This window comes from Amblyraja radiata, chromosome 10 (genome assembly GCF_010909765.2).
Source record: "Amblyraja radiata isolate CabotCenter1 chromosome 10, sAmbRad1.1.pri, whole genome shotgun sequence".
In the NCBI taxonomy this organism is placed as follows: Eukaryota; Metazoa; Chordata; class Chondrichthyes; order Rajiformes; family Rajidae; genus Amblyraja; species Amblyraja radiata.
In genome coordinates this window covers 61,303,581-61,331,456 of record NC_045965.1, presented here as the reverse complement: position 1 = coordinate 61,331,456, position 27,876 = coordinate 61,303,581, and the positions used below count along the sequence as shown (strand labels likewise).

The following is a 27,876-nucleotide window of genomic DNA, read 5'->3' as shown; positions in this document are numbered from 1 at the left end:
TTGTGATCTTATTGAATGACAATACTAGTTCAAGGGACCAATTGGGGGGTGTGTTCCTTTCACAGCGTGTGGTGAGTCTGGTCAGGGGTAATGTTGTGGGGAGGGCAGGAGCATTGAGAAGGAAGGGGTCGGGGATCATGCCAGTAACCCACCCACTCACCGCTGCCACGGCGCTCCGGGCGCGGAGCCGCAGCATTGTGGCTGGAGAGGGAAGCAGCTCATGTGGCTACGAGCGGCCACCGGGACCGGACAGCGGAACCGACTGCCATCTCAGCGCCTTCTGCCAGCCTGCTCACCTGTGGAAATTATCTCTGAACAGTGAGGGGACCAGCTCAAGAGCAAAGATCATAGAGCGGAGTGGGTCAGTGGGTGATGGATAACAGGACAGTGGGCAGTGGAGCTTACTCCTGTGTCAGCGCGAACAAGGGACCAATTGAGGTTACTCACACTGACATAGCTCCACCATCCGCTGTCCTGTTATCCATTGCCTGCTGACCCGCTCGAGCTGGATGCTAGCATGATCCCCGACCCCCTCCTTCTCAACGCTCCTGCGCTCCCCGCAAATTTACCCCTGGCCAGACTATCCGCACGCTGTGAAAGGAACTCTCTCCCCCGCCCCCCCTCCCCCGGCAGCATTGTCCTTTTACAGCCCCACTTTTCAGCCGCTTCCCATCAGCTGCTAGCAATGAGGGATAGACTTGGCTATCCTTCAGTACAGCAACATCGTTCTTGATGCTATCAGCTCCCCATAATTTTTTTTAATTTAACTCTGAAATTGAAGATAGACAAAAGCTGGGGTAGCTCAGCAGGACAGGCAGCGCAGCGACTCTGGAGAGAAGACCCTTCTTCAGACTGAACTGAAATCTAGTCGGTGAGAGTACTTGTGATTGTCTGAAGAAGGGTCTCGACCTGAAACATTACCCTCTCCCCAGAGCCTCTGTAGAACCTGCAATGTGGTGTTACATATATACTGCAATCAGTGATGGAAATGGGTTTTAGGAACTGGGGGTACGCTAAGGTCCATGAGGCTGAGGTTGGGAAGGAAGGGGGTGGGGGGTAGACGCTATAAGCCCCCCCCCATGAGAAACTTTATTTAGCTCCGAAATTGAAGATAGACAAAAGCTGGAGTAACTCCACAGGACAGGCAGCGCAGCGACTCCAGAGAGAAGACCCTTCTTCAGACTGAACAGAACTCTCGTCGGTGAGAGTACTTGTGATTGTCTGAAGAAGGGTCTCGACCAGAAACGCAATCCCTTCCCCAGTCACTGCCCGTCCCGCTGAGCCACCACAGCCCCCTTCAACTTCAGAGCCAAACAAAAAATACAGCATGCTGGAGGATTCAGAAGGATTCTATGATTAATCCCATTCAGAAGACAAGCTTATGACTAAGCGGTCTTGCTGTCTATCCAAATGTATAAGGAAACATATAGACAGTAATGTTCATATGCACATACAGACAGAAGCACCCATACACATGAACAAATTAGATAAACTGGTGATTTATTAAGAGCATCTCAGATGAAAAGAGAAAGAAGTGGAGGCAATAGCAAGACCATCAGATGCAGACAATGTCAGTAACAGCAGTTGGTTTCCTTTTTTTTGTTCATTGATACAACACGGAAGCAGGTCCTCCGACCCACTGAATTCAAGCCGACCAGCGATCCCTGCACACTTATACTATCCCACACACACTAAGGACAATTCACAATTATACCAAGCCAATTAACCTAAAACCTGTACGTCTTTGGAGTGTGGGAAGAAACCGGAGCACCACGCAGGTCACGGTTTAAACGTAGAAACTTCGTACAGACAAGCGCCCGTGGTCAGGATTGAACCTACGTCTCTGGAGCTGTAAGGCAACAACTCTACTGCTGTGCCACTGTGCCGCCCAGTTATGCAATCTCCTTCTTATTTTTAGCCCATCCCTTGGGATCGAAGATGACTTGCTTCCACTCTGGTTTCTTAGTTATGAGATAGCTATTGTTGACCAATGTGGTAACCACAGACTCTTCCAGTAATTAGGCAGTTAGACTGAGGTGGCAATTTGGCAGTTTGTGGGATGTTAGGCTCCCGAGTAGTCTTGATGCATGAACTCAAAGTTCTCAATTGCTGTTTCTCATAATCCGCAGTCAAAGACCACAGATTCTCAGTGGGGTGTGCCAAGTTATCATTATCCATTTTTGAGAATGGCCTGTACTTTTATTTATACTGCGTATTCCATTATTTCCTTAATCTTTTAGCTTCGCACTATGAAATGAGGATGAGTGACAACCTGCTGCAACTTCGAGATAACTTCTTCAATGTTAATCTGGTTAATTTGACCAGTATGAAACCACGATCATTTGGTTCCAGAGAAACAGCCACAATTGTTCTCGAACATAGAGAATTGCAAAACGGGGCAACTCTGTATTTTGCTGTCCGTGCATATGATGAAAATCGGCGGGTTTCTGAAATGTCAAATGTGGCCAAAGCTTATGTCTTTGTACCTTTAATTGAGCACCCAAATGATGTTAACATATCAGTGATAGTTTCAATTGTAACCATTGCTATATTTATTGTATGCTTGATTATTTTGATCACAAATTGTGTTCTGAATAGTGTTAGCCAAAAGAGAATTTTGGCAGATGAAGAGTAATAAATTAAAATCTAATGCAAAAGTTAACAGACCTAATTAAAGAGATTTAAAATGGTAATAAAACCAAATTATACACCAATGGGTTTGGAGGGGAAGGTTCAAAGGCCGTTTTCTTGCTATTTGTTGTAACTTCAGTACTTTACCCATGCATATCCTAGGACGATGTTATAAGGTACTTAAATACTTTCCAGGTTTCATTGACTTTAGAGTTATAACATAATTTAGCACGGAATCAGGCCTTTTGATCCAACTCTTCCATGCCAACCGCAATGCTCCTCTACGCTATTCCCATTTGCTCGCATATCCCTCTCACCTTACCTATCCATGTACCTGTCCAAATGTTGTTATAGTACCTGCCTCAACCTCATCCTCAGGCAGCTCATTCCATATGTGTATTTTTACAATACTGGAGAGATTTTAGCACAGAACATTAAAAATGTCATATCTTCACTGTTTCAAGTAGTATGGTATTAATTTTTTCAAGGATTGTTACTCAAATGTGCAAGAGATAGTAGATAAAGTCATTAGGAATAAAATGAATTCCCTGATTCAACCAGTTTATAGCTCAAAAATATTAATTTTTAGGACACCAAAAATGTGACATGCTTTGACAATGAAATAAAGAGGCAATTTCTGCATTAATTTCATTATAATTCAAAACATTTTCAAGTTTGTTGCTTTGCAGAGATGCATGTTTACAATAATATGCAAAACTTTTAATGAATTTGGCATTAAGTGCTCTGAATATTTCAAAGAGTGTAACGGTGGTTACTCTTGGTGTCCACCCTATTTTAGAGTAACCACTGTTCGACCACAATGGTAAATTAAGACCAAAGAATTTCCCAAGAAGACTGAAAATTTTCTACTTTGAAGAACTTAATAGATAATGAAATTATGAGAAGAAAGTAACCTTATAGTGTTCGGCACGGACTTGAAGGGCCGAGATGGGGAGCCTGTTTTCTGTGCTGAAATTGTTATATGGTTATATGGTTAATATCAAGATTCTGTAAAAGCTGCTGCATGCCAAAATTTGTGAATATTTTTGGTATCCACCATCACACGTGTGACACCAGCATTTTGCAATAGCTATATTTCCATCAAATTATGTACCTGCAGTCTCTTATTATGGACAATTACTTCCATAAAGTTTATTCAAAACACGAGAAAGAAATTTCAAAAAAAGAAGTACTGGAAGAAACAGGAGCTACTTTTATTTTGGTGTCCACCCTTGGACACTATATAACACGCGTAATGCACGTTTCACTAGATAACAGGAATATTGCTCATTTGGTCACATACTCCATGTTTATAGCAAGAAGGTACGTTTTAATGTTGAAACACAGCAAAAGTGAAGAAATCAGCTATCATGCTTTAGAAAAAATACTTTCTAAATTTCATGTAACGGTTGGTTGGAGCGGGGCTGCTGCTTGGGGCAGGGCTGGGCTGCTTTGGGTCCCTCCGAAGGTCCGGGTGGAAACCTCCACCGGCTTTCCTCAGCTCCAATAAAGACGCGATGGCGCAGGAAAGGGCAGAACGTCCCAGGGAATGACGGGGAAGAGACTAATCCGTGCAGCGCTGACTGGCAGGAGAAGAGATCGATCTGTGCATGCGCGGTTTTTAAGATTTTTAAACCTCGCTAACTTTTACGACATTCAACCGATCGGAACGAAACTTGGTGGACTCGCTGCATAGGAAAACGGTGAGTGAACTGCCGAAAAGTCGTAGCGTTATCGCGAACCGTTATTGCGCAAATAGAAAGATAAATAGAAAGATATTGCGCCAAAGCGGAAGATAACAAGATCAGAGGTTTAGTATAGATGTCACACTTTTTGTACCCAGTATTGTAAAAACACATATACATTCAACCAACTGAGTAAAAAAGCTTCCCCTACATTCACCATTCCTTTGGTACACAAAAATGCTGGAGAAACTCAGCGGGTGCAGCAGCATCTATGGAGTGAAGGAGATAGGCAACGTTTCGGGCCAAAACCCTTCTTCAGATTGATAGGGGTTGGGGGAGAGGCGGGGAGAAGAAAGGAAAAAGGAGGAGGAGGAGCCAGTGGGCCGAGGTAGGAAGGGGGAGGAGACAGCAAGGGCTAACCGAATTGTGAGAAATCAATGTTCATGCCACCAGGATGCAGACTCCCCAAGCGGAATATAAGGTGCTGTTCCTCAATAACTCTGGCCGTGGAGGAGACCCAGGACAGTGAGGTCGGATACGGAATGGGAGGGGGAGTTGAAGTGCTGAGCCTGGAGGTCAGGTTGGTTAGTGCGGACCGAGCGGAGGTGTTCACCCAGACTCGACTTCACCATTCCTTTGACCACTTAACTGCTGATCAAGATCCCACTGCAATTTTTGATATTATTCTTCACTGTCTACAATAACTCCTATTTTAGCGCCATCTGCAAATGTATGAACCGTGCCTTGCACATTCTAATCTAAACCATAAAATCATAGTCACGGAGTTACACAGCATAAGCCAAGTTGGCTCTTTGGTCCAACTTGGCATGATGCTCTTTTGGACTGGAGAATCATGATTAGTGGTGTGCCTTAAGGATCAGTTCCTATCCATTATTGTTTTGTCAGCTATGATTTGCAAAGTCAGTGTGAGCAAGTTGGGCCACGTTGTCTCGCCAGGGGTATCAGTCCATGACAATAATCATAATCATACTTTATTAGCGAAGTATGTTTTGCAACATACGAGGAATTTAATTTGCCAGTCATACCAATAAAAAGCAACAAGACACACAAAATACAATTTAACATAAACATCCACCAGTGACTCCTCCACATTCCTCACTGTGATGGAGGGCGAAAAAAAGACAGAGACTGCTGGTGAGGCTGGCATCGCTGATGACGCCACCCGGTAGAATGCCTGCTCCGTAAATGCTGCCTTTAAGAATTGTATCATGTCACTCATTGCTTCCCTGTGGTGCAACAGGAGTTATCTCTTCCGAGATCCTGTGTGATCTAACCTTCGAGAAAAACCTAGCATGCGGAATCTTATAAAAAAGCTGTATTGATTATCCATAATTAACTGCTACATTTTCATATATGTATGTACCTTCTCCCTCAGAATCTCCTTCAGTTACTTAACTACCACATATAGGGGGGTTGCACGTAAGGTCATAGGGCTTGACGCACGGAGCCGCTCAATCCATCTGGAGGACATCCGTCACTTCCGGTATATATTATTAATGCAAGAAACGCGTACTTTCCTACCTGTAAAAAACCGCCAAAATGTTGAATTTCTGCGCTGAAAAAAATTGTGAAAGCCGGGGTAAGTGTGAAAGATATGTACCCAACTTTAGAATTCCAAAAGTGAAGCAAAATGAAGGTAAAGAGAAGCGAGAGCTGAAGGGACAACAGCTAAACTGCTTGGTAAACATTGGCCGTGCAGATATCGTAATTGAAAATATTGGGAATTATCGCGTTTGCGCACTGCATTTCATCAACAGTAAGGCATTATTTGTGTTTTTTCTTGATTCGTTTGGTATCTTAAAAAGTCTCAGATGTGATAAATCTGGCTATAAATTTTTCTTCAGATGCGTTTTCATTTTGTATGTTAAAAACACACTTGAGAACCTTGGGCGATTTAAAAAAATTTACAGCCAGATTTATCACTTCTGAAACTTTTTAGATGCCAAAGAAATCAAGAAAAAACACAAATAATGCCTTAGTTGATGAAATGCAGTGAGCAAACGGCCAATGTTCGCTAAGCACTCTGTCTGTTGTTGTCCCTTCAGCTCTCACTTCTATCTACCGTCATTTCTCCTCACTTTTGGAATTCTGAAGGAGGCTAAATGTCTCTCACGCTTATCCCGATTTCCATAATTATTTGCAGCGCAAAAATTGAAATTTTCAGCGGGTTTTAACGGGCCCGCTACGTTGGAAACAATGGTAAGTGCCTACCTGCAGTACATCGCGCGTAATCCATTTGGAGTAGCGTAGTAACAGTACGGGTCATGGGTCGTGACCCGACTGCCATGGAACCTCCCTATATCTATAGTTCCCAGATTTTTCTTTACAACCCTTCTGAGATAAAAGCACAACATTAGCAATCCTCCAGTCTTCCTTAACCTCAGACAATCAGAATAAAAATAGCGTATGATTATTTTGTTCCTGATGATACAAAAGTAGTAAGAGTTACATAGCATCCTCCATGTAGGTATGTTGCAAAACTTACCTTCAGCGGCGCTGCAGTGTGCGCGACTTTGGCACCTTTGAGAGCGGGGCGGGTTTAAAATGCAATTTTCTCTAGGCTGTTGAAATCGAGGTTGTTCAGCCTGCTTAGTTGCGAAATTCGTTCGCTGCAGCTATTTTAAAACTAAATTGGGTTATTTAATTGTTATAGTAGATTAAAAATCATCCTCTAAACGGGACGGATCTCATGTAGGGGACAAGGCAAGGTACGTTGTTTATTTTTACATTAAAAAGGGTTTCTTAAGATCCCTTTATTCAAAATGTTATGTTGCGAGTAGCTGACTTGGGGGCCCATTCAATCCTGCAGTATCATTCTGGGCATATGGGCTACAAATCCACCGCAATGGCAGCGTTCCAAACCAGCGCGTTCCAGAGAGTTCCACAGAATCCCACTCGCAAGCTGATTTAAATGGCCATTAATTTACAGCAATTGAACACTAAACTAAAACCCTTCCATTTGGCCTATAAATTAATGTCAAAATTAAAAATCATGTTTTATTGTGAATTCTTGTGTGAATGTTCTTTGGACAGTTAGGCTATTTAAAAATGTTAATCTTTTCTTAAGAAATGAATAGATGTTTAGATCTAGTAATTGAATTTTGGAATTAGCTACAATTGGGTAACTAACTAATTATATGCTTTAATTTCAGGTCATCCAAGTAAGATTGTTTAATATTTGTTTCAGAATGCTTCTATCTATAATAACTGAAAATATTTTTCAATTCTCTTAATTTATGGCCATTTCACTGTCCTTGATCACAACTTTTGTGTAAGTCAATGAAAAATCAATAGGGAACAGGATGCTAATTTCCGAGTATGAAAATGGCCATAGCTTTTTTAATACTGAAGATACGAAAGTGAATTAGGTGTCAAATTAAACTTATTTTTATGCTTTATCTGATGGGATAAATTGCAGGCTTGATTTTTTAAATCTCAAAATGTTGTAACATTGCTACTCCATGACCTCAAGATGTTCCAAATAGCCTTACATTCACTAAACTTGTCCGGCAAGGCGTGCAAGCCACACCTTCTGCTTTTATCTCTGGTCTTTGTTCCTACCATCTACCTATCAAAAACACCCCTCGTTTGTGTCCACCAAAGATCTTATAGCGGAGCTATAAGATCTTTGGTGTCCACTATTACTTGCCTTGCTTTGGCCAGACTCCTTTTTTCTCCAGCTTTCTTCCTCCCCCCACCAACTCCACCTCACCTCCCCAAAATGTCACTATCCAAGTTGTTGTATGAGCAAATTTTAATTATAAGCAAAAAGAATCAGGAAAGTGCCTCCACTTGTTTTCATCTGCGCAAAACAATTAGATAGTTTCATTCAGGAGTTAACTTGGGCCAGGACCCTTCAGATTTTTTGTTGTAGCGACCGAGCAAGCTGGAAGAGAAATCTGATAAGTGAGTCTTCTTGGTTTCTTGGTCCTCCAAAATATTCCAAATGGAATTTAAACTGGAGGTGGAGAAACAAAGTACTACAAACCAAAGAAAGAGCAAAGCAAATTCCACACAGGATTTGAGCCAAGGGTCGCAAACCCGGGCCTAGAAACGTAGAAAATAGGTGCAGGAGGAAGCAATTCGGCCCTTCGATGGTGAGAGGCAGCAGCTCTACCAGCCGCCCATTTTCTTTTACTTGGCAATGCCCGTCCCAATATTTCTGCACCCAAGGCAGTGAAAAGGCATTTGGTAATAGGCAATAATATTGAACAGTGCACCTTAATCAGGCCGGGCCAGGCAGCAACTGTGGAGGTGATGGATAGGCAACGTTTCGGGTCGGGATCCTACTGGAGACTTGTCGTCCATCGCACCGAGCGAGCGCCAATGTAAACAAGCCCGGTGGTGGCGGTGGCGGTGTCCCGCGCGCCTCGTTAATGGCAGTTTTAAACAGCGCGCGCCTCGTTGATGGTCATTTTAAACAGTGCGTGCCTTGTTAACGACCGTTTTAAACAGTACGCGCCTCATCAACGGTCATTTTAAATGGCGCCCCTCGGTAACGGCCGCTTTAAACAGTGCGCGCCTCGGTAACGGCCGCTTTAAACAGTGCGCACCTCGGTAACGGCCATTTAAAACAGGGCGCGCCTCGTCAACAGTCATGTGCAAAGATCATAGTCATGTATGTGTACGAAAGGGACTATCGATGCTGGGCTGAATGGCCTGCTCCTCAACCTATGTTTCTATGTTTTTCTATGAGCTGCAAAATGCAAAGGAATTCCAGCAGGTCAAACAGGACCTGTTGATCCACACCCAGAAGAAACAAAAGGGGAAAGCAATGGAAGTTAAGACAACAAAGTGGATATTGACAGATTCTTGATTAGCAAGATTAGGTTATTTTATAGATGCAGAGTGGAAACAGGCCCTTCGGCCCACCGAGTCAGCACCAACCAGCGATCCCCACATTAACACCACCCTACACACACTTGGGACAATTTACACTTATACCAAGCCAATTTACCTACAAATCTATACATCATTGGAGAGTGGGAGGATATCTAAGATCTTGGAGAAAAGTCACGGAGAGAACATACAAACTTCGTTCAGACAGCACCCGTAGCAGGGATCAAACCCGGGTCTCCGATGCTTCAAGTGCTGTAAGTGCAGCAACTCTACCACTACGCCACCATACCATCCTATGCGGAGAAGACAGGAGAATGGGATTGAGTAGGAAAGATAGATCAACTATGATTAAATGGCGAAGTAGATATGATGGGCCGAATGGCCTAATTCTGTTCCTATGACTTCTGAACATAATATCACAGACATGGAAAGTATCTCTCCAATTGCTCCCATTCACTCATTGGTCCGTTAACCTTGTTCACAGATTATCTCAAAAAAGAGACCAAGTGTCGGGGTAACTCAACAGCATAGCACCAAACGTTGGACTAATTCAGCGGGTTAGACAGCCTCTCTGGAGAAAGCTAATAGGTGATTTTTCGGCTCAACCCGAAACAGCACCTATTCCCTTTCTTCAGAGATGCTGTTGGACCCGATGAGTTACTCCAGCTTTTGATGTCTATCTTCAGTTTAAACCAGCATCTGCAGTTTCTTCCTACACAGGTCAGGCAGCATCACTGGGGATTGGCGACATTTTGGGTTAGGACCCTTCTTCAGACCGATTGGGGAAGGTGTGTGGTGGCATGGGAAATTAATTTGAAAGAGACAAGGGGGCAGAAGGTCTGAAAGAGGGGTTCAACCCGAAACATCACCCATTCCTTTTCTTCGTAGATGCTGCCTGATCCGCTGAGTTACTCCAGCATTTCGTGTCTATCTTCGGTGTAAGCCAGCAGTTGAAGTTCCTTCATTATCGCCTGGCAATTAATAGGTGCATACAGGTGAGATATTTATGTTGCTTTGGTTTGCATCGGTTGTTGTATTGATTGTGTGATTATTGTATATATTGTTTTTTATATTGTTACTCTGTGAGCTTTGTGGCAACTTTCGCACTTCGTGTTCATAAATGGAATGAGCTGCCAGAGGAATCTATAGAAGTGTATACAATTATGAAGAAACTATGGAAGTGAATACAGTTATGAATTGTAAAACACATTTGGACAGATATATGGATAGGAAAAGTTTTTAGAAAGCGATAAACCAAATGCAGATAAATGGGACTGGACAAATATGCCAATTTGGTCAGCATGGACAACATCTCTGCAGATGTGACCTGTTGCTAACCCTTTCCTCCTTTCCTTCCCCCTTCCAGAGTACTATCGCTTCATCTCCTGTGCACATCGTAGGAATATTTACTGATATACCCATTGGCTCAAAGCAATTGGCTTTTGAAGAAGACCAAGTCAGATTCATTGAAATCTTTTGGCAAATATGATAAAGGAGAATCCAAAGATACTTTACAAATATATTAAGAACAAAATAATAACTTGGGAGAGAATATGATACTTAAAGATCAAGGAGATGGTCTATGTGTGGTGACAAGAGATTGAGAAGGTTTTAAATGAATATTTCTCATCCATGATTATCACGGAGAAAGACATGGATGCTAAGGAGCTCAGGGAAGTTAATAATTATCTTGAAATTAGTCCAGTTTACAAGTCTTAAGTCTGTGAGTTTTAAAATAGGAGAAGCTAAAGGAAGATCAATCCTCAGGACCTAATCATAAGGATCATTTCTATCAATACCATCATGCACAAGTACCATTGACACTGGTAGATAGTTGAACAAGAGCAAATAAATTCATCCTTCATGTTTGTTCCCTTACTATCTGCCACAAACTCAATTTAGCTGGTGCAGCCTTCAAGAATCTAATAGCTCATTCAATGGTACCCAATACTCTCTCAGTGATTGAAATGGGAGCTCCCGCCCAGTGTATAGTCTGTGACCTTGTTACTATCAGTGCTTCTTCCATGCGTGTTGAACATGGAGGAGCACTGATTCATCAGTGGAATGTAGATGTTTAACGGGAGGGTAGATCATGAGGAAGTTCCCTAGCTCGTGTTTGATCTGATGCCATCATGAGACATTGCTGACGTTCTCCCCCCCTCTTTGGTAACACTGTGCCATTGCTTCTGGTGGATATTATAGGCTTTAAGTAAATTAAATATTAGTTATGGATGACAAGAATCAAACCTTGTGGGTACCATTTTTCCTCGATGATTGTTGCTGGCTTTGATTTGTCCTTTTGCCTTCCTTTCATTCATTTGTTCTTTGTATCTTTCTATATCTCTAGTTTTCCTCTCCCCTGACTCTCAGCCTGAAGAAGGGTCTTGACCCGAAACGTCACCTGTTCCTTTTCTCCGTAAATGCTGCCTGACCCGCTGAGTAACTCCAGCATTTTGTGTCTATCTTCGGTGTAAACCAGCATCTGCAGTACCTTCCTACACACATAATGATATATATTTCTGTGTGAAGGATCTAGTACGGTCAGCCTCAGGGACTTTACTAACATTTGAATAATAGTCATGGTTAATCATGCTGGTCTCTTTCGGTTTAAAATGTATTGCAAGTAAATTCTTGGACTATGAGTACTTTGACTTTTTGCTGTCTGATCATTCCTATTATGAGAGGGGTGTGCTTCCATAAAAGCTTTCTTATGCTATGTTTATGTGCACTAGTGACCCAAAAGATCAAACACACAATCTATCTATCTATACTATTACTAAAACTTTCATCTTGATGTCTGCATTGTAACTTAATTTGCACAAAAATGCTACCGTATATCGCGAGGATGTTTTCGCCAGCTTACTCACCGTTCTCCTACGCTCCAAGCCACCAAGTTTTGTTCTGATCAGTGAAATATTAGAAAAGGTATGAATGTTTAAAAAAATCGTGAGATCAGCAGATTGGTCTTCTCGCCTGTCATTCACCATGCCCCTTCCGGCACCCGCTGGAGAATAAAAAGCGGGGCTGAGTCGAAAACTAGTGCTGATTTAGTCCGTAAGATTGGAGTCGGGCAAGCCGCTGTGTGGAGTCGGGCAAGCCGCTGTGTGGAGTCGGGCAAGCCGCTGTGTGGAGTCGGGAGGTGCTGTGTGGTGCCGTGGCCGGTGGCCGCTGAGTGGAGTCCCTCCCGCCCCACACATCCCCCTTCAGCCCACACCCCCTACAATCCCCATTCCCCCTTCCCCCATCCCCCCACACACTGCCCCTTCCCCCTCCTCCCCACACAACTCCTATCCCCCCACACACCCACATCCCCCTTTACCCCTCCCCGTTCCTCCTCCTTCCCCCCACCCTCACACCAGCCCACTCCCTCACACCAGCCCACTCCCCCACACCACCCCCCCCCCCCCCAAACCACACCCCACCCGCCCACACCACCCCTCCCCCCCCCCACACCGCACCTCCTCCCCACACCACCCCTCCTCCCCACACCACCCTTTCTTGGGTTGCGTTGGGGGAACAGGTGAGTGGTGGAATATTGCGTTGGGGAACCCCCAACGGGTCCCATTAGTCTAGTAATTATTACAACCGCTGAAAGGTTCTCAACTTGAAATAATAACTTTATTTTCCTCTCCGTAATTGCTACCTGACGCGTGTATTTTCTCTTTTATTTCCGAATGGTAATTTCCATCACGAAAAGGAAACAATGCTTTTATTGCAAGCAATATTTTAACAGTGTACAACAGATTAAATAGCTGTTATTCCGCACTTGTAAGGATATATAAATGCAAAGAAATGAGCCATGGTTTTATGCAATCCTGTCCTTCACATCCTGGATTGCAACAAATTAGTTTACAAAGAGAGAATGAAAACGTCAGCAAATTTACACAATGATTCTGCAAATTAATTAGCAAATACAAGCATAAGTAGTAAGTTTTGGAGAATTCCCCTTGAATATTTGTCATCTCACCCTTTCCAATACATTCTTCAGGTGTTTCAACTACAACCTAATAAAGTGTTATGATTATCAATCACTTTAACTGTTATCTGCATGTTAATCATTGCTGCTGAAAATACTATGCTCCTACAGAAACTTTCTTAGGCACTATTCCATGCACAATACAAATTATCGGCCCAACAACCAAACACACAATACCTACGACAACTGCTGCAATCCAAGCCTTTTGCGGTGTATAATCATCATTTGGTTCCACTATAGGTTCCACTATAGGTTCCACTATAGGTTCCACTTTTGGCACAAAGAAAGATACCCTGGCTATATTTGACACTTCTGATGACTGATTGCCTTCGTCATATACACGCACAGCAAAGTAGATTGTTGTACCATTTTGGATGTATTGATTCTCAAGAGTAATTCGCACCACTTCCCTGGTGCCGAACGGTTGAGGATGCATGCCAGTCAGATTAACCAATGAAGCTTTGGAGAAGTAGTCCCTTAGCTGCAGCAGGTTTTTACTCATTCTCATCTCGTAACGAGATGCTACAAAAAGGAAATTAAAAAATTGGATATTAATGTTTGTATTTATATAATACTAGACCAAGTGCTCCCCCAACGCAACCGTTCCCTACCCGTAGCCCCCACGGGATACGTGGTCCTCCAACTCAAGCGGCTCAGGAATCGGGTGTTGGTGTAGCAACGAATCAAAGGCTGGCATTCACAAGTCAGAAACACACACAGCCACACAGCCAGACACACACAGAGTTTTAAATATAAATAGATTGGTAAAGGCATACCATTTCTTTAGCTTTATGAACAGGACCGAAGGGCTCAAGTTAAAGAAGTCATGTCAAACATTCATTGAATATACATTCAGTTTCATTAGCTAACATTTTAGCAATTACTAGAGTCAGTGGGGCCCGTTGGGTCCCAGTCACACAAGAGGCCTGCTCCCCCCCAACGCAACCCATTGCCCAACGCAATATTCCACCACACACCTGTTCCCCCAATGCAACATGTTCCCCAAAGCAATGTTCCACCACTCTGGGGAGGGGGTGTGGGGGAGAGGGGGTGTGGAGGAGATGGGGTATGGGGAGTGGGGTATGGGGAGGGGGGTGTGGGGGAGGGGGCATGTGGGTGGTGGGGGATGTGGGGGAGGGGGTGTGGTGGAGGGGGGTATGGGGTAGCGGGTGTGTGGGGGAGGGGGCTGGTGTGGGGGAGAGGTGGGAAGGGGGATGTGGGGGAGGGTGGGATGTGGGGGAGGGTGGGGTGTGGGGGAGGGGAGGTGTGCGGGAGCGGGAACCTTCAAAACCTTCATAACTTTTGTACTATTTCACCGACCGGAACAAAACTTATTTGACGCAGCAGAGGAGAATGGTGAGTAAGATGGCGAAAAATCGTAGCGCAATAGGGGAACGTTTTTTGCACAAATTTAATTACAATGCAGACAGGGAGTGGTCAAGAATTTAGTAATAGTATAGTATAGTATAGTATATCTTTACTGTCATTTTCCTGAGTACTCACATACCCAGAGGAAACAAAAAAACGTTGCTCAACCAGTGTCCATTCAGTGTGCAGTAAAAAATAAATAGAAATAAAAATACATATATCATGAACAAATTAAACACTCTACTCTCTACTAAACATCAACAGGCGTTCCGATCGGCAGCGGCACGACAGTGGCTCTGCTGCAGTGTGTCCAGGTTGGTGGTTGGTGCGCGATACTTTGGCAGGGGGCAAAGTCCGTTTATCAGTCTTATAGCCTGCGGGAAGAAGCTGAGGTGCATCCTGCTGGTTTTGCAGCTAATGCTCCTGTACCTCTTCCCAGATGGCAGGATGGAAAATATGTGATGCGATGGGTGGATGTTATAGATGGTATAAATGTTAAGGTAATGGATAGGGTGCAGAAATTTACTAAGTTGCTACTAGTTATCGGAAGAGCAGCAGAGAATTTTAAGGGGAGATTTACTTGACTTTGTGGTCCTATATAGGAGTTCACTGTAGTAGACATTGTGTAGATGTTCCCGGGTGAAGCCAGAATTAAAGACGATAAATAATTATTCATGGTTTACTGTTTGTATTATTTTATATTTTCGGCTTCTAAAATGTGGAACTTACCAACACCAAGAGTTCTGCAGGAATTTATGCTGGGACTATTGTTTGTGATATATAAGTGACTTGGACATAAATATAGATGGATTGGTTAGTAAGTCATATACAATATCAGAGTCTCCAGAGATGCGAACAGTGAGGAAGTCAAAGTAAACAGCGGTATGTAGATCAGCTATAGAAATGGGCGGAGAAATGACAGATGGATTTTCATCCAAGAAAGAGTGAGGTGTTACACTTTGTGAGATTGATTGTAAGGGGAAAGTGTACAATTAATGGGCCTTTACAACATTGATGTACAGAGAGACCTTGGGGGTCCAGTTCCATAGCTCTCTGACAGTGGTAAAACAAGTAGATTGGTAAAGAAGACATACGGAATGCTTGCCTTCATGGGTCAGGACATTGATTATAAGGGTTAAGTAGTCATATTGATTAGATTAGATTAGATTATTCCTTTAATAATCCTTTTCAGGAAATTACAGTGCCACGACAGCTTCAAGACAAACATAACACCACGCTTTCATACATAACAAGTTAAAATACGTTAAAATACAAGTTAAAATACAATTAATTAAAAAAAGTGCAGTTATTTATGCTCATTATAAAGTCTTATAGCAGCTGGTAAACAGGACTTCCTGTATCTCTCCGTTTTGCACATTGGTGCAATCAGCCTCTGGCTGAAGATGCTGCTCTTGATCACCTTCAGGGCATGGAGTGGGTGAGTGGGGTTTGTCATTATGGAACCTAGTTTATTTAGAGTTCTGGCCTCTGCCACCTGCTGGACCGTTCGTTGCTCAGCCCCGACCACTGAGCCGGCCTTCCTGATTAGTTTGTCCAATCTGTTTTTATCCGCTATACGGGCGCCATCTCCCCAACAGGCCACAGCAAAGAACAGAGCACTGGCCACCACTGAATGGTAGACACTGCACAATAGGGGTTGGCAGATATTAAAAGACCTCAGCCTCCTTAAAAAATACAGTCGGCTTTGTCCCCTCCTGTACACCGCCTCCATATGACACTTCCAGTTCAGCTCACTGTCAAGCTGCACCCCAAGGTACCTGTGATTAGCAACCACCTCCACCTCAGTGCCCTTAATGGTGATCGGCGTTGCTTGAGTCCTCCTCCTCCCCCTCCTAAAGTCCACCACTATCTCCTTTGTTTTTTTTTGCAGGTTTATAATGGTTAGGCTGCAAAGTGGGATAACATGGAACCAATGTGAACGGGGGATCAGTCAACAGTGTGGGGCGAAGGGCCTGTTTCCATGCTATATCTTCCAATCAATCAATCAATCGACCCATCCACTTTTTATTAAAAATTAGATATTGAAATCTAAATGTTTGATGAGGGAGAAATTGTTTCAACCGATGAAAAGAACGGTACCTGAAGACCAAAAGTTAAATTAATTAGCATTTGACATGAAAATGCAAAAGGTGAGGGTTTTAAAGGGATGTGAAAAAAACGTATTGTAAAGGCAATTGTTGTGGTCTGAAAATCTGCTGGAAGCAAGTTCAATAATAGCTTTCGAAAAGGTTTGGTCTGCAGAGTGAGGGGAAAAGAACAGTACTCAGTAGACCACACAGTTTGACCACACAGCTCCAATAGGAAGGATCAGTTGCTTCTGAGCGAAGATTCACTGGTTCAATGATAGAAGGAGAAAGAAAGGCAGAACCTATTTGCATCTAAACAAGAAACTGCTCAGAGAGATTGCTCGGAACTGGGGAAATATTTTTTGGTGAAGAGTGCCATATTGCCATTGTCTATATGAACCTTTCTGACCCAATGCCTTTTTACTTTGTTGAGGCAACCCGTAAAAATTATTTGATTAGGTTTTTGGTCAGGTATTTGACATAAATAACAACAGTGCTGAAGTGGGGTGGGAGATTGCAACCTTCATGTGGTCCACCCTGTTACGACTAATACAATCAACCCGACATGCACAAAGAAATAGACCAAATAGAACAAGTTGACCTACAACTTTAGGCTGTGCATGCCATATGCAAGAAGCAGAAGACAGTGCTGAAGTGAGGCCTCATCATTGCCAGCATAGGGCCTGTTACTGTGTTGAGTATTGTGTATAATGCAGGTCTTCCTATGTAAAGAAGGATCTATGTGAAATGGAGAGAATGCAGCAACGTTTCACTAGACTGCTTCCAGGGAGGGAAGGTCGATCCTATGAGATTGTCAGCTTGGCCTCTACCTTTTAGAGCTTACAAAAATGAGAGGTGACGTCACTGAACATATACAAAAAAACAGCAGGGTGGATATGGGGGTGATGTTTCTCCTTGAGAAATTTCGAATCAGGGGACACGATAAAGGGGTAGGCCATTGTTGATTGAAATGAGATGAAATTTCTTCACTTGAAGAGTAGTTATAGTTTGAAATTTTCTCATCTAAAGGGCTTTGGACAATTGTCAGTGAAATAATTAAAAACATTGAACAATAGATTTTTGGTTAAAGTAACTAAGGCAAATTAAGCAAAAACACAAACTGCTGGAGCAACTTAGTGGGCCAGGCAGCATTTGTAGGGAAATTTAACAAACCACACTTTGGATGAAAACAGAGAAACATCGAAAGAGGTGCAGGAGGAGGCCATTCGGCCCGTCGAGCCAGCACCGCCATTCATTGTGATCATGGCTGATCGATCCCAATCAATAACCCGTGCCTGCCTTCTCCCCATATCCCTTGACTCCACTAGCCCCTAGAGCTCTATCTAACTCTCTCTTAAATCCATCCAGTGTTTTGGCCTCCACTGCCCCATGTGGCAGGGAATTCCACAAAATCACAACTCTGGGTGAAAAAGTTTTTTCTCACTTCAGTCTTAAATGGCCTCCCCTTTATTCTAGGACTGTGGCCCCTGGTTCTGTACACGCCCAACATTGGTAAATTTATTCCTGCATCTAGCTAGTCCAGTCCTTTTATAATTTTATATGTTTCTATAAGAATCCCCCTCATCCTTCTAAACTCCAGTGAATACAAGCCTAGTCTTTTCAATCTTTCCTCATATGACAGTCCCGCCATCCCAGGGATCAATCTTGTGAACTTACGCTGCACTGCCTCATTCACAAGGATGTCCTTCCACAAATTAGGAGACCAAAACTGTACACAATACTCCAGATGTGGTCTCACCAGAGCCCTATACAACCTTCGTCAAGGCAATATGGGGCAGTGCAGGTACATATTATTTGATCTTGTTGAATGATCGAGCAGGCTTGTTGGGCTCAAAGACTCCTCTTGTTGCTGTTTCTTATGTTTTTATTATACCATTCCTGTGAAACACCTTGGGATGTTTCACTATTGTTTGGCTGAATACTGTTTAATGTCAGACGTTGACTTGAAATTCTTTCCTCTGTTAGGGAGGGTGTATGTCTGTGTGGGTATGTATGAGATTGTCAGATGCTGTGTGGAGTATATGTGCATAATTTGGGTTTAGCAAGGGTTGCATGGCTGATCTATCTCTCCCTCCTCAACCCATTCTCCTGCCTTTTCTCCATAACCTCTAATACCTGTACTAATCAAGAATCTATCAATCCCTGCCTTAAAAATATCAACTGACTTGGCCTTCACAACCTTCTGTGTCAAAGAATTGCACAGATTCACCACCCTCGGACTAAAGAAATTTCTCCTCATCTTCTTCCTAAAAGAACGTCCTTCAATTCTGAAGCTATGACCTCTAGTCCTAGACTCTCCCACTAATGGAACCATCTTCTCCACATCCACTCTATACAAGTCTTTCACTATTCTGTATGTTTCAATATGGTCCCCTCTCATTCTTCTAAACTCCAGCGAGTACAGGCCCAGTGCTGACAAATGCTTATCATAGGTTAACCTACTCATCCTGGGATAATTCTTGTAAACCTCCTCTGGACCCTCTCCAGAACCATCACATCCTTCCTCAGATATGGTGCCCAAAATGGCTCACAATATTCCAAATGCGGCCTTACAGGTGCCGTATAGAGCCTCAACATTACATCTCTGTTTTTGTATACAAACCCTCTTGAAATAAATGCTGGCATTGAGTTTGCTTTCTTTTCTACTGATTCGACTTGCAGATTAACTTTTTGGGAATCCTAAACCAGCACTCCCAAGTCACTTTGCACCTCTGATTTTTGGATTCTTACCCCATTTAGAAAATACTAGACGCCTTTATTCCTACTACCAAAACGCATGACTCCACACTTTGCTACACTACATTTCATCTGTCAATTATCTGTGCAATCTCCCAACCTGTCCAAGTCCTTCTGCAGAGTCCCCGCTTTCTCTACACTACCTGCCCCTCCACCTATTTTCGTATTATTGACAACTTTGCCACAAAGCCTTCAATCCCCTCATCCAAATCATTAAAATACAACATGAAAAGTAGTGGTCCCAGCACCGATCCTTGCCGAATTCAACTAGTCACCGGCAGCCTACCAGATAAAGCTCCCTTTACTGCCACTCTTTGTCTTCTGCCATCCAGCAAACCTGCTATCCATGTTGGTATCTGCCCTTTCATACTGTCAACTCTCATCTTCCGAAGCAGCCTAATGTGTGGCACCTTTTCAAAGGGTTTCTGAAAATCAAAGTAAACAACATATATCTCCTGCTATTTACTTCATCAAAGAATTCCAGCAAATTTGTCAAGCAAGACCTCCCCTTCACAAAGCCATGCTGACTTCAGCCTATTTTAACTCGAACTTCTAAGTACTCCGTAACCTCATTCTTTTTAATGGACTCTAAAATCTTACCATCCACCAAAGTCAGACTAACCAGGGTCTATAGTTCCCACTATTCTGCCTTACTCCCTTTTTGTGCCGCGGAGTAATATTGGCAATTTTCTAATCATCTGGGACAACTCGTGACTCTAGTGATTCCTGAAATGTCACTAGCAATGTCTCCATAATCTCCAAAGCTACCTCTTTCAGAACACTAGCATGCAGTCCATCCGGCCCAGGTGATTTATCCACCATCAGCCCATTCAGTTTCCCAAGCACTTTCTCCCTGGCAATAGCCACTCCACTAACTTCCACCACCTGACTCTTGACTTTCAGGCACATTGCTGGTGTCTTCCACTGTGAAGACTGATGCAAGAAAGTTATTCAATTCCTCTGCTATTTCTTTATTCCCCATTATCACTTTGCCAACATAATTCTCCAGTGGTCCAACATCCACTCTTGCCTCTTTCTTGCTCTTTATATAACTGAAGAAACTCTTTTATGTTATTGGCTAGCTTACCTTCGTATTTCATCTTTTCTCCCCATATTTAATTTTTAGTTACCCACTAATCTTTGCTGTACTATACGCCTTATCTTTTAGTTTTACACTCCTTGACTTCCCTTGTCAGCCACGTTCATCTATTTCTCCCCCTAGAATCTTCCTCTTTGGAATGAAAATATCCTGCATCTTCCAGATTATTCCCAGAAATTCCTGCCATTGCTGTTCTACCATCATCCCTGCTAAGGTCTCTTTCCAGACAACTTTTGGCCAGCTCCTACCTTGTGCTTCTGTGGTTCCCTTTGCCCAGCTGCAATACCAACACATCCAATTTCACCTTCTCCCTCTCAAATTGCAGATTAAAACTTATGTTGTGGTCGCTACCTCCCAATGGTTCCTTTACCTTGAGTTCCCTTATCAAATCTGGTTCATTACATAACATTAAATCCAAAATTGCCTTTTCCCTGGTAGGCTCCACTATGTTGCTCTAAGAATTCATCTCAGAGGCACTCTACAAATTCCCTTTCTTGTGGTCCAGTACCAACCTGATTTTCCCAATCTACCTGCATTTTGAAATCTCCCATGACTACCGTATCAGTCTGAAGAAGGGTTTCGGCCCGACACATCACCTATTTCCTTCGCTCCATAGATGCTGCTGCACCCGCTGAGTTTCTCCAGCGTTTTTGTGTACTACCGTAGCATTGCCTTTTTTGGCATGCCAATTTTATCTCATGATGTAACTTGTACCCTATATCCTGGCCACTATTTGGGGGACTGTAAATAACTCTAATTTGAGTCTTTTTTTACCCTTATAATTTCTCAGCTCTATCCACAATGATTCTACATCTTCTGATCCTATATCACCCCTCACTAAGGACTGAATTTTATTCCTAACCAACAGAACTACCCACCTTCCTGTCATTCCGATATGACATACAACCCTGAATATTCAGCTGCCAGCTCCGATCCTCTTGCAGCCTTGTCTCTGTAATTCCCCCAACATCATACCTACCAATCTTTAACTGTGCTACAAGCTCATGCATTTTGTTTCTCATACTACACGCATTCCAATACTACACCTTTAATTCGGTATTCACCTCCCTTCTCACACCGGCCCTGATTTTACCCGACCTTACTCTCTTACCCCTTCTTGAACTTTCCGTCCCATTAATCTGGGAGACTACTGTAACATTTCCTGTGGTAGACAAAAATGCTGGAGAAACTCAGCGGGTGAGGCAGCATCGATGGAGCGAAGGAAATATCGGGTCAAGACCCTTCTTGAGAAACGTTGCCTATTTCCTTCGGTCCATAGATGCTGCCGGGGTGGAAGATTGCAACCTTCACGTGGTCCGCCCTGTTTCGACGAATGCAATCAACCTGGCGTGCACAATCAAATAAGATCAAATAGAACAAGTTGTCCTACAACTTTAGGCTGTGCACGCCATACGCATGAAGACGAAGATAGATGCTGCCTCACCCGTTGAGTTTCTCCAGCATTTTTGTCTACCTTCGATTTTCCAGCATCTGCAGTTAAACCCTCTTAAACGTAACATTTCCTACACTCTCTTTCCCTTTAATTCCACCCTTACACTTTCAATTTGCTGAACCCCCCCTCCCCCCCCACTATTTAGTTTAAAGCTCTATCTACAGTCCTTACAGCCCAAAAACTTGCTAGTTGGTGAGTTAATATGTACCGTAACTTTTCCCTTGTTATAGAATCTGGCAAGAGGGTTTGCAGTTGTTGGGATTGTGGAGAGAATAAAATGGGATTAATGTAATTTTGGGCAAGATAAGCAGCATAGACTCAGTGGCCCAAATAGCCTGATACTCGGTTGTATGACTCCATTGTCTGTTCAATTTACTTCTGAAAAGGGAAAAAAATCATTATAAGCATCTTTACAAGCCCAACAACAATTACCTGATCCTTGATCATAGTCTCCTCCTGGAGCTGACCATTCCAGCTCAATTTTATTTTTAACTATTGTTGCTTGAAGATCTGTGATTTTACATGGTGGAAAGTCAATAGTGGATGTCCCCGAGGGAACTGAAATTGTTCCTCCTGCTTGAACCCTGTTGAAGTCTCCTGATGTGCCATCTGGATCTGTTTTATTAACCAGAGGCTGTTGTGGAATTACCTCAATATTTCCTGAATAGAATAGAAAGACATGTACCTGTTCAGTCCTGCTTACCTCATCAAACCTTTAACAAAAATGACAAGACAATTCTCACCTAGACTGCAGTTATTTGTGTAATTCCTATGTCAAACAAACCTGGTAACTATGTTGTGAATGAAGGTACTGCAGGTGCTGGTTTACACTGAAGATAGAGTAACCGGAGTAACTCAGCGGGACAGGCAGCATCTCTGGATAGAAGGAATTGGTGATGTTTTGGGTCGAGACCCTTCTGCATTCTGAAGAAGGGTCTCGACCCGAAACATCACCAATTCCTTCTATCCAGAGATGCTGCCTATCCCGCTGAGTTACTCCAGCATTTTGTGTCTATCTGGTAATCATATTGCTGTATGTATCCAAGATTTGTTTTATTATTTCTACATCACTGCTGTGCACAATGCTTCCAGGAATGATATTTTAATTTGTTTTAAACTATGTCTCTCCAAATCTGGGTGTGCATTTATGTCTTCCTAAGAATAGGTGTGCATAAGTTATTAATATTAATTCATTTGGCATTTCCGGGCACTATATAATAGTGCACTGGGATAGATAGGTTCTACCACCGAGTGGCGCTGTGAGAGGCAGCCTCGCCAACAGCCTTTCTTGTCCCTTTCTTTGTTGTTTTTAGTCTACTTTATTTGTATGTTTTAGTTAATCTTTACTTTTTGTATAATGTTAGGGGATGGGGGAAACTTTTTTCATCTCTTCCCTCGACGGAGATGCGACCTTTTCCGTGTCGTATCTCCGTCCGCACTGCGGCTTTAACATCGTGGAGCTGGCAGTCCCTTTGTTAGGGATCAGCTTCGGGAACTCCAACTACAGGAGCTTCGATCGCCCCGTTGCAGGGGCTTCGATCGGCGTCTGCGGGAGCTTCAATTGACCCGACTGCAGATGTTTCGATCGCCCCGACCGCGGGAGAAAAGGAGGAAGAAGGTAAAAGTTATTCGCCTTCCATAAAAGTGAGCAGTGCGAGGTCACTGAAAGCTAGATGGATGCTGCCTGCGCTGGTGGGGACTCAGAGGGATTACCGTGATTGCGGTGGTCTCGGTGTTGCGGGGAAGTCATGCCACGGGAGCATCCTAGAGTCTGGTGCGAGTGCGGACGGCTTTCTGACTGTTCGGGCGGATAGGGATTGCAGAGAGAACGACAAGCAGTCGGTGTAACTCTAGTCACATCACAGTGGAGAGTGTGTGTGGCCCGGACATTGGACTAATGGCTGTGGATCTCCACTATTGCTGTGTGCCTAGGAATTCTCACACGCCGCTGTAGTGGCTGTTTATGTTTATTTTTAATGTATTTTTGTATCTTGTTGCTTTCTTTTGGCATGACTGTATGATAAAATCAAATATCACTGTACCTCAGGACTATTGAACTATTGATAGGTTGGCTGGAAAACAAAATAAATAATGTTTATCTCTTCTGAGGTGCGGATACGCCGTACTTGTGCAAACTATCACAAAAGAAACACTGATCATGGATAATCTATTCTGGTCTCGACTCTTGCCCTGTGTCTGTTCCCTATACCCTTCGATACCTCAATCTTTCAAATATTTATCTATCTCCACCTTCAGTAAATTAAATGATCTAGCCTTCCTCACTCTTTTTTGTGCGAGAATGCCAGAGATTCACCATCTCCAGGGAGTATAAGTTTCTACATATCCCAGTTCAGACAACACACAATGGAAAATTACATTGGTGATTGGCATTACAAACATAGAACAGCTTCTGATTTCAAATCAGTAACATACATCGGGACAATCCTAACCCTCGGTCACTGTGCCCTGCACACATGCCAACACCATTTGTCCACCCATCCGGCAATTTAAAAGACCCCCCACCCGCATCCATCACTTGCCTTGCTTTGTCCCTCCTCCACCTCTTTTCTAGCCGGCTCTTGCCACTCCAATCAGTCTGAAGAAGGGTTCCAACCAGAAACATCACTTTTCCATGATCTTCAGAGATACTGACTGACTTGTTGGGTTACTCCGGCACTAAGCATATTCTATGAAAGATTCCAACATCTGCAGTTCCCTATGTTGGAACTTGATATAGTTCGTAAGCACTGAATTAGTGTAGTTAATGTACTACTCAAAGGTTCACCGTTAAAATAATAATTCTAACTTGCAGTTGCCGAATAGTTGTTACCGTTTTCCGAGTATCCCGGTATTGGCATGGCTTGTCCCTCTGTTGTGAATGTTATCCTTGTAGTGCCTTCGCTTCCCTGCACACGCACCTTAGCGCTGTATCTTCCCGTTCCATTTAAGCTGAGGAAATACTTTGAATAAATCCCATCATTTCTGGCAATATCAGCGCCTAGAGGCAAGGAAAAGTAATGTGGTTGCAGGTTGAAAAAGGCAAGAAATTGCAAAATTGCACTAAGGTTAGTTCTGGTTAGATAGGTGCAATTGTTACCCTCACCATATTCAATTATAACAAAGGCAAAAATATTCCAAAGAAGAGCTAACTTCAAGCTTTAAGCAATGTTTATTTTTATTGTTTCATAGATTGCTTAAAAGGTATTGGTCTTGATATTATTATTTAGACTGCTTTTCTGTTGAGGAGCCTTGTAGGCGCTTGAGGTATTGAGAAATGTCGGCCAATGAAGACAATACTTCAGTGGAACGCTCCCTTCTGTGGGCAATGTCACAAGATGTACAGACATACACTAGCACCGATATAGGCATCCTGGTGGGACTGATCGAAGGTTTTCATCCACTGATTCACAACCAACAAGAGAGAGTGTGCAGACATCAGGAGCAGAGCTAGCCCAAGGACGTTTCAATGTAACAATAGTGTCAAAACTCTGTTTGGTTAGACATGAGTAACAGGATAATGGTAATGTTCTGGGAGAATCTAGAGACCTTAGGTTTAATTTTTCAAAATTTCCACAAGCATGTTGAGGTATTCCTGTTATGCTTTTATTTTAGACTTGACGATGCTGAAACAGACCCTTTGGCCCACCTAGTTTGTGCCAATGAGCGAACACCCCATACATTAACCTACACACACTACATAGGTCGAGAGAATTTTGCTAAACTTTAACTGTTCTGCTTGCTGACATGTATTGCAAAACTAAAGAAGCCGCATTGTTCTTGGAAAAGCTTTGGACGAATGACTGAGCATCGTGTACAGATACCTGTTTCCTTGTGCGCGATGTTATTATCTGTTATCTGCAAAACCAACAGCGTCTATGTACGGGTCTGAGTAAGGAACACAGATCTGGGTTAGTCTGCATTTACACTTGTTTGTTCGGCAGTATATAAACCCATACTGTCGGTACTATCTCCCGGGGCAGTTCCTCCATGATATCACGTAATAATGTCTCGCTCTCCATAAGTCCGAGTCCTTGATTGATTTCTCTGGCACTAGGGACAATTTTACAATTTAATTAAGCCAAGTATCCTACGAAGCTGTACATCTTTGGAGTGTGGGAGGAAACCTGAGCACCCCGAGAAAACCCACGTGGTCAAAGGGAGAACGTACAAGCTCCGTACAGACAGCACCTGTAGTCAGGATCAAACGTGGGTCTCTGGCGCACAAAGGTAGCTACTCTACTGTTACCATCATAGCCATACAATTTGGCTCAAAATAGGAAAGAGTGGGGACTAAAGTATTTATCTAGCCTAGTAAATGATGGCAAGCAAATAGTGCTCAGCGATGGGCCTGGGGACCAAGGCTGTTCACTACCCACATATTGAACTTGGCAAGCAGAAGAGTCATGATGCTACAGCGTTGACTGTTTGGCCCACGGTCTACATGCTGACCTTTAAATCCCATCTACACTAATTATCTTTGCCAGTATTTGCAACTACATTTGCAAACTTAGTAAAAAAGTATGATAAATGTGACAAAATGCAGCAGGATACAATAAACTCCACAAAGATAATTGGCAAATAAGCTTCGACTTCTATGGCTATATGTCAAGTTGGAAGCTTAAAGAGGACCCACATTCCCTGTAAAACAATATATTTCAATAGAGATACAAGGATCTACAGATGCTGGTTAATAAAGAAAGATACAAAGTGCTGGAATAACTCAGCGGGTCAGACAGCAACTCTAGGGAACATGCTAGGTGATGGTTTGGGCCAGGACCCAACTTCTGATTGATTTTTCAATGTCAGCTACTGTTAACAGGTACAACAACAATTGTTGCCTTTTGTTCTGCAATATTTGGTTCCATTGACATAATTGACCTGGAGGTGAGGGGTCGGTAAAGTCTCTAAGGTTAACGTGCAATTCTGACCACAGCCCGCTCCCCCCCCCCCCAACCCACCCAATACGTTCAACGCCAAAAGCAAGGGCAAGGTTTAAAGGAGATGTGTGGGACAAGATTTTTTACACAGACCGTTGTGAGTGCCTGGAACACACTGCTGGGAGTGTGTAGGAAGGAACTACAGATTGAGGAGCACTTCAACAACAACTCCGACCCCCGACGGATGTGGCAAGGCATCCAGGCTATCACGGATTATAGACCCTCCAACACAACCCCCACATCCAGCGACGCCTCCTTCCTTGAGGAACTTAATCACTTCTATGGCCGCTTCGACAGGGACAATCTAGAGACAGCCATCAAGGCTGTGCTCCCTGCCGATCACCAACCCCTCACACTCACCCCCTACGACGTATACGTGGCACTGAGTAGGATTAATGCACGTAAGGCTGCTGGCCCTGACGGCATCCCCGGGCGCGTGCTCAGGGCCTGTGCTGCGCAGCTGACAGACGTCTGGACTGACATCTTCAACCTGTCACTTGCCCAAGCAGTTGTCCCCACGTGCCTTAAAACCACCTCCATTGTGCCAGTGCCAAAACACTCCACTGCGGCAAGCCTCAACGACTTCCGCCCAGTTGCACTTACCCCCATCATCACCAAGTGCTTCGAGAGGATGGTCCTGGCACACCTCAAAAGCTGCCTACCCCCCACACTGGATCCCTATCAGTTTGCCTACCGCAAGAACAGGAGTACGGAGGATGCCATCTCAACGGCACTTCACTCCGCCCTCTCCCACCTCGACAACAGAGACACTTACGTAAGAATGCTGTTCATCGATTACAGCTCAGCATTCAACACCATTATACCATCTAAACTGATCACCAAACTCGGTAACCTGGGCATCGATCCCTCCCTCTGCAACTGGATACTGGACTTTCTAACCAACAGACCACAGTCTGTTAGGTTAGACAAGCACACCTCTTCAACCCTCACCCTGAACACCGGCGTTCCACAGGGCTGTGTGCTGAGCCCCCTCCTCTACTCCCTCTTCACCTATGACTGCAC

General features: G+C 43.5%; 1 protein-coding gene across 1 annotated transcript in view; it reads right to left on the bottom strand.

Moving 5' to 3' along the window:
• LOC116977402 (calcium-activated chloride channel regulator 1-like) overlaps positions 1-27,876 on the bottom strand; it is a 60,897-nt gene that overhangs the window by 1,641 nt on the left and 31,380 nt on the right. The window contains exons 14-15 of the mRNA XM_033027832.1: positions 24,747-24,914; positions 13,334-13,674 (exon numbers count right to left, since the gene is read on the bottom strand). Of these exons, the coding sequence (XP_032883723.1) occupies positions 13,334-13,674; positions 24,747-24,914 (509 nt within the window). The remainder of the gene's footprint in view (positions 1-13,333; positions 13,675-24,746; positions 24,915-27,876) is intronic.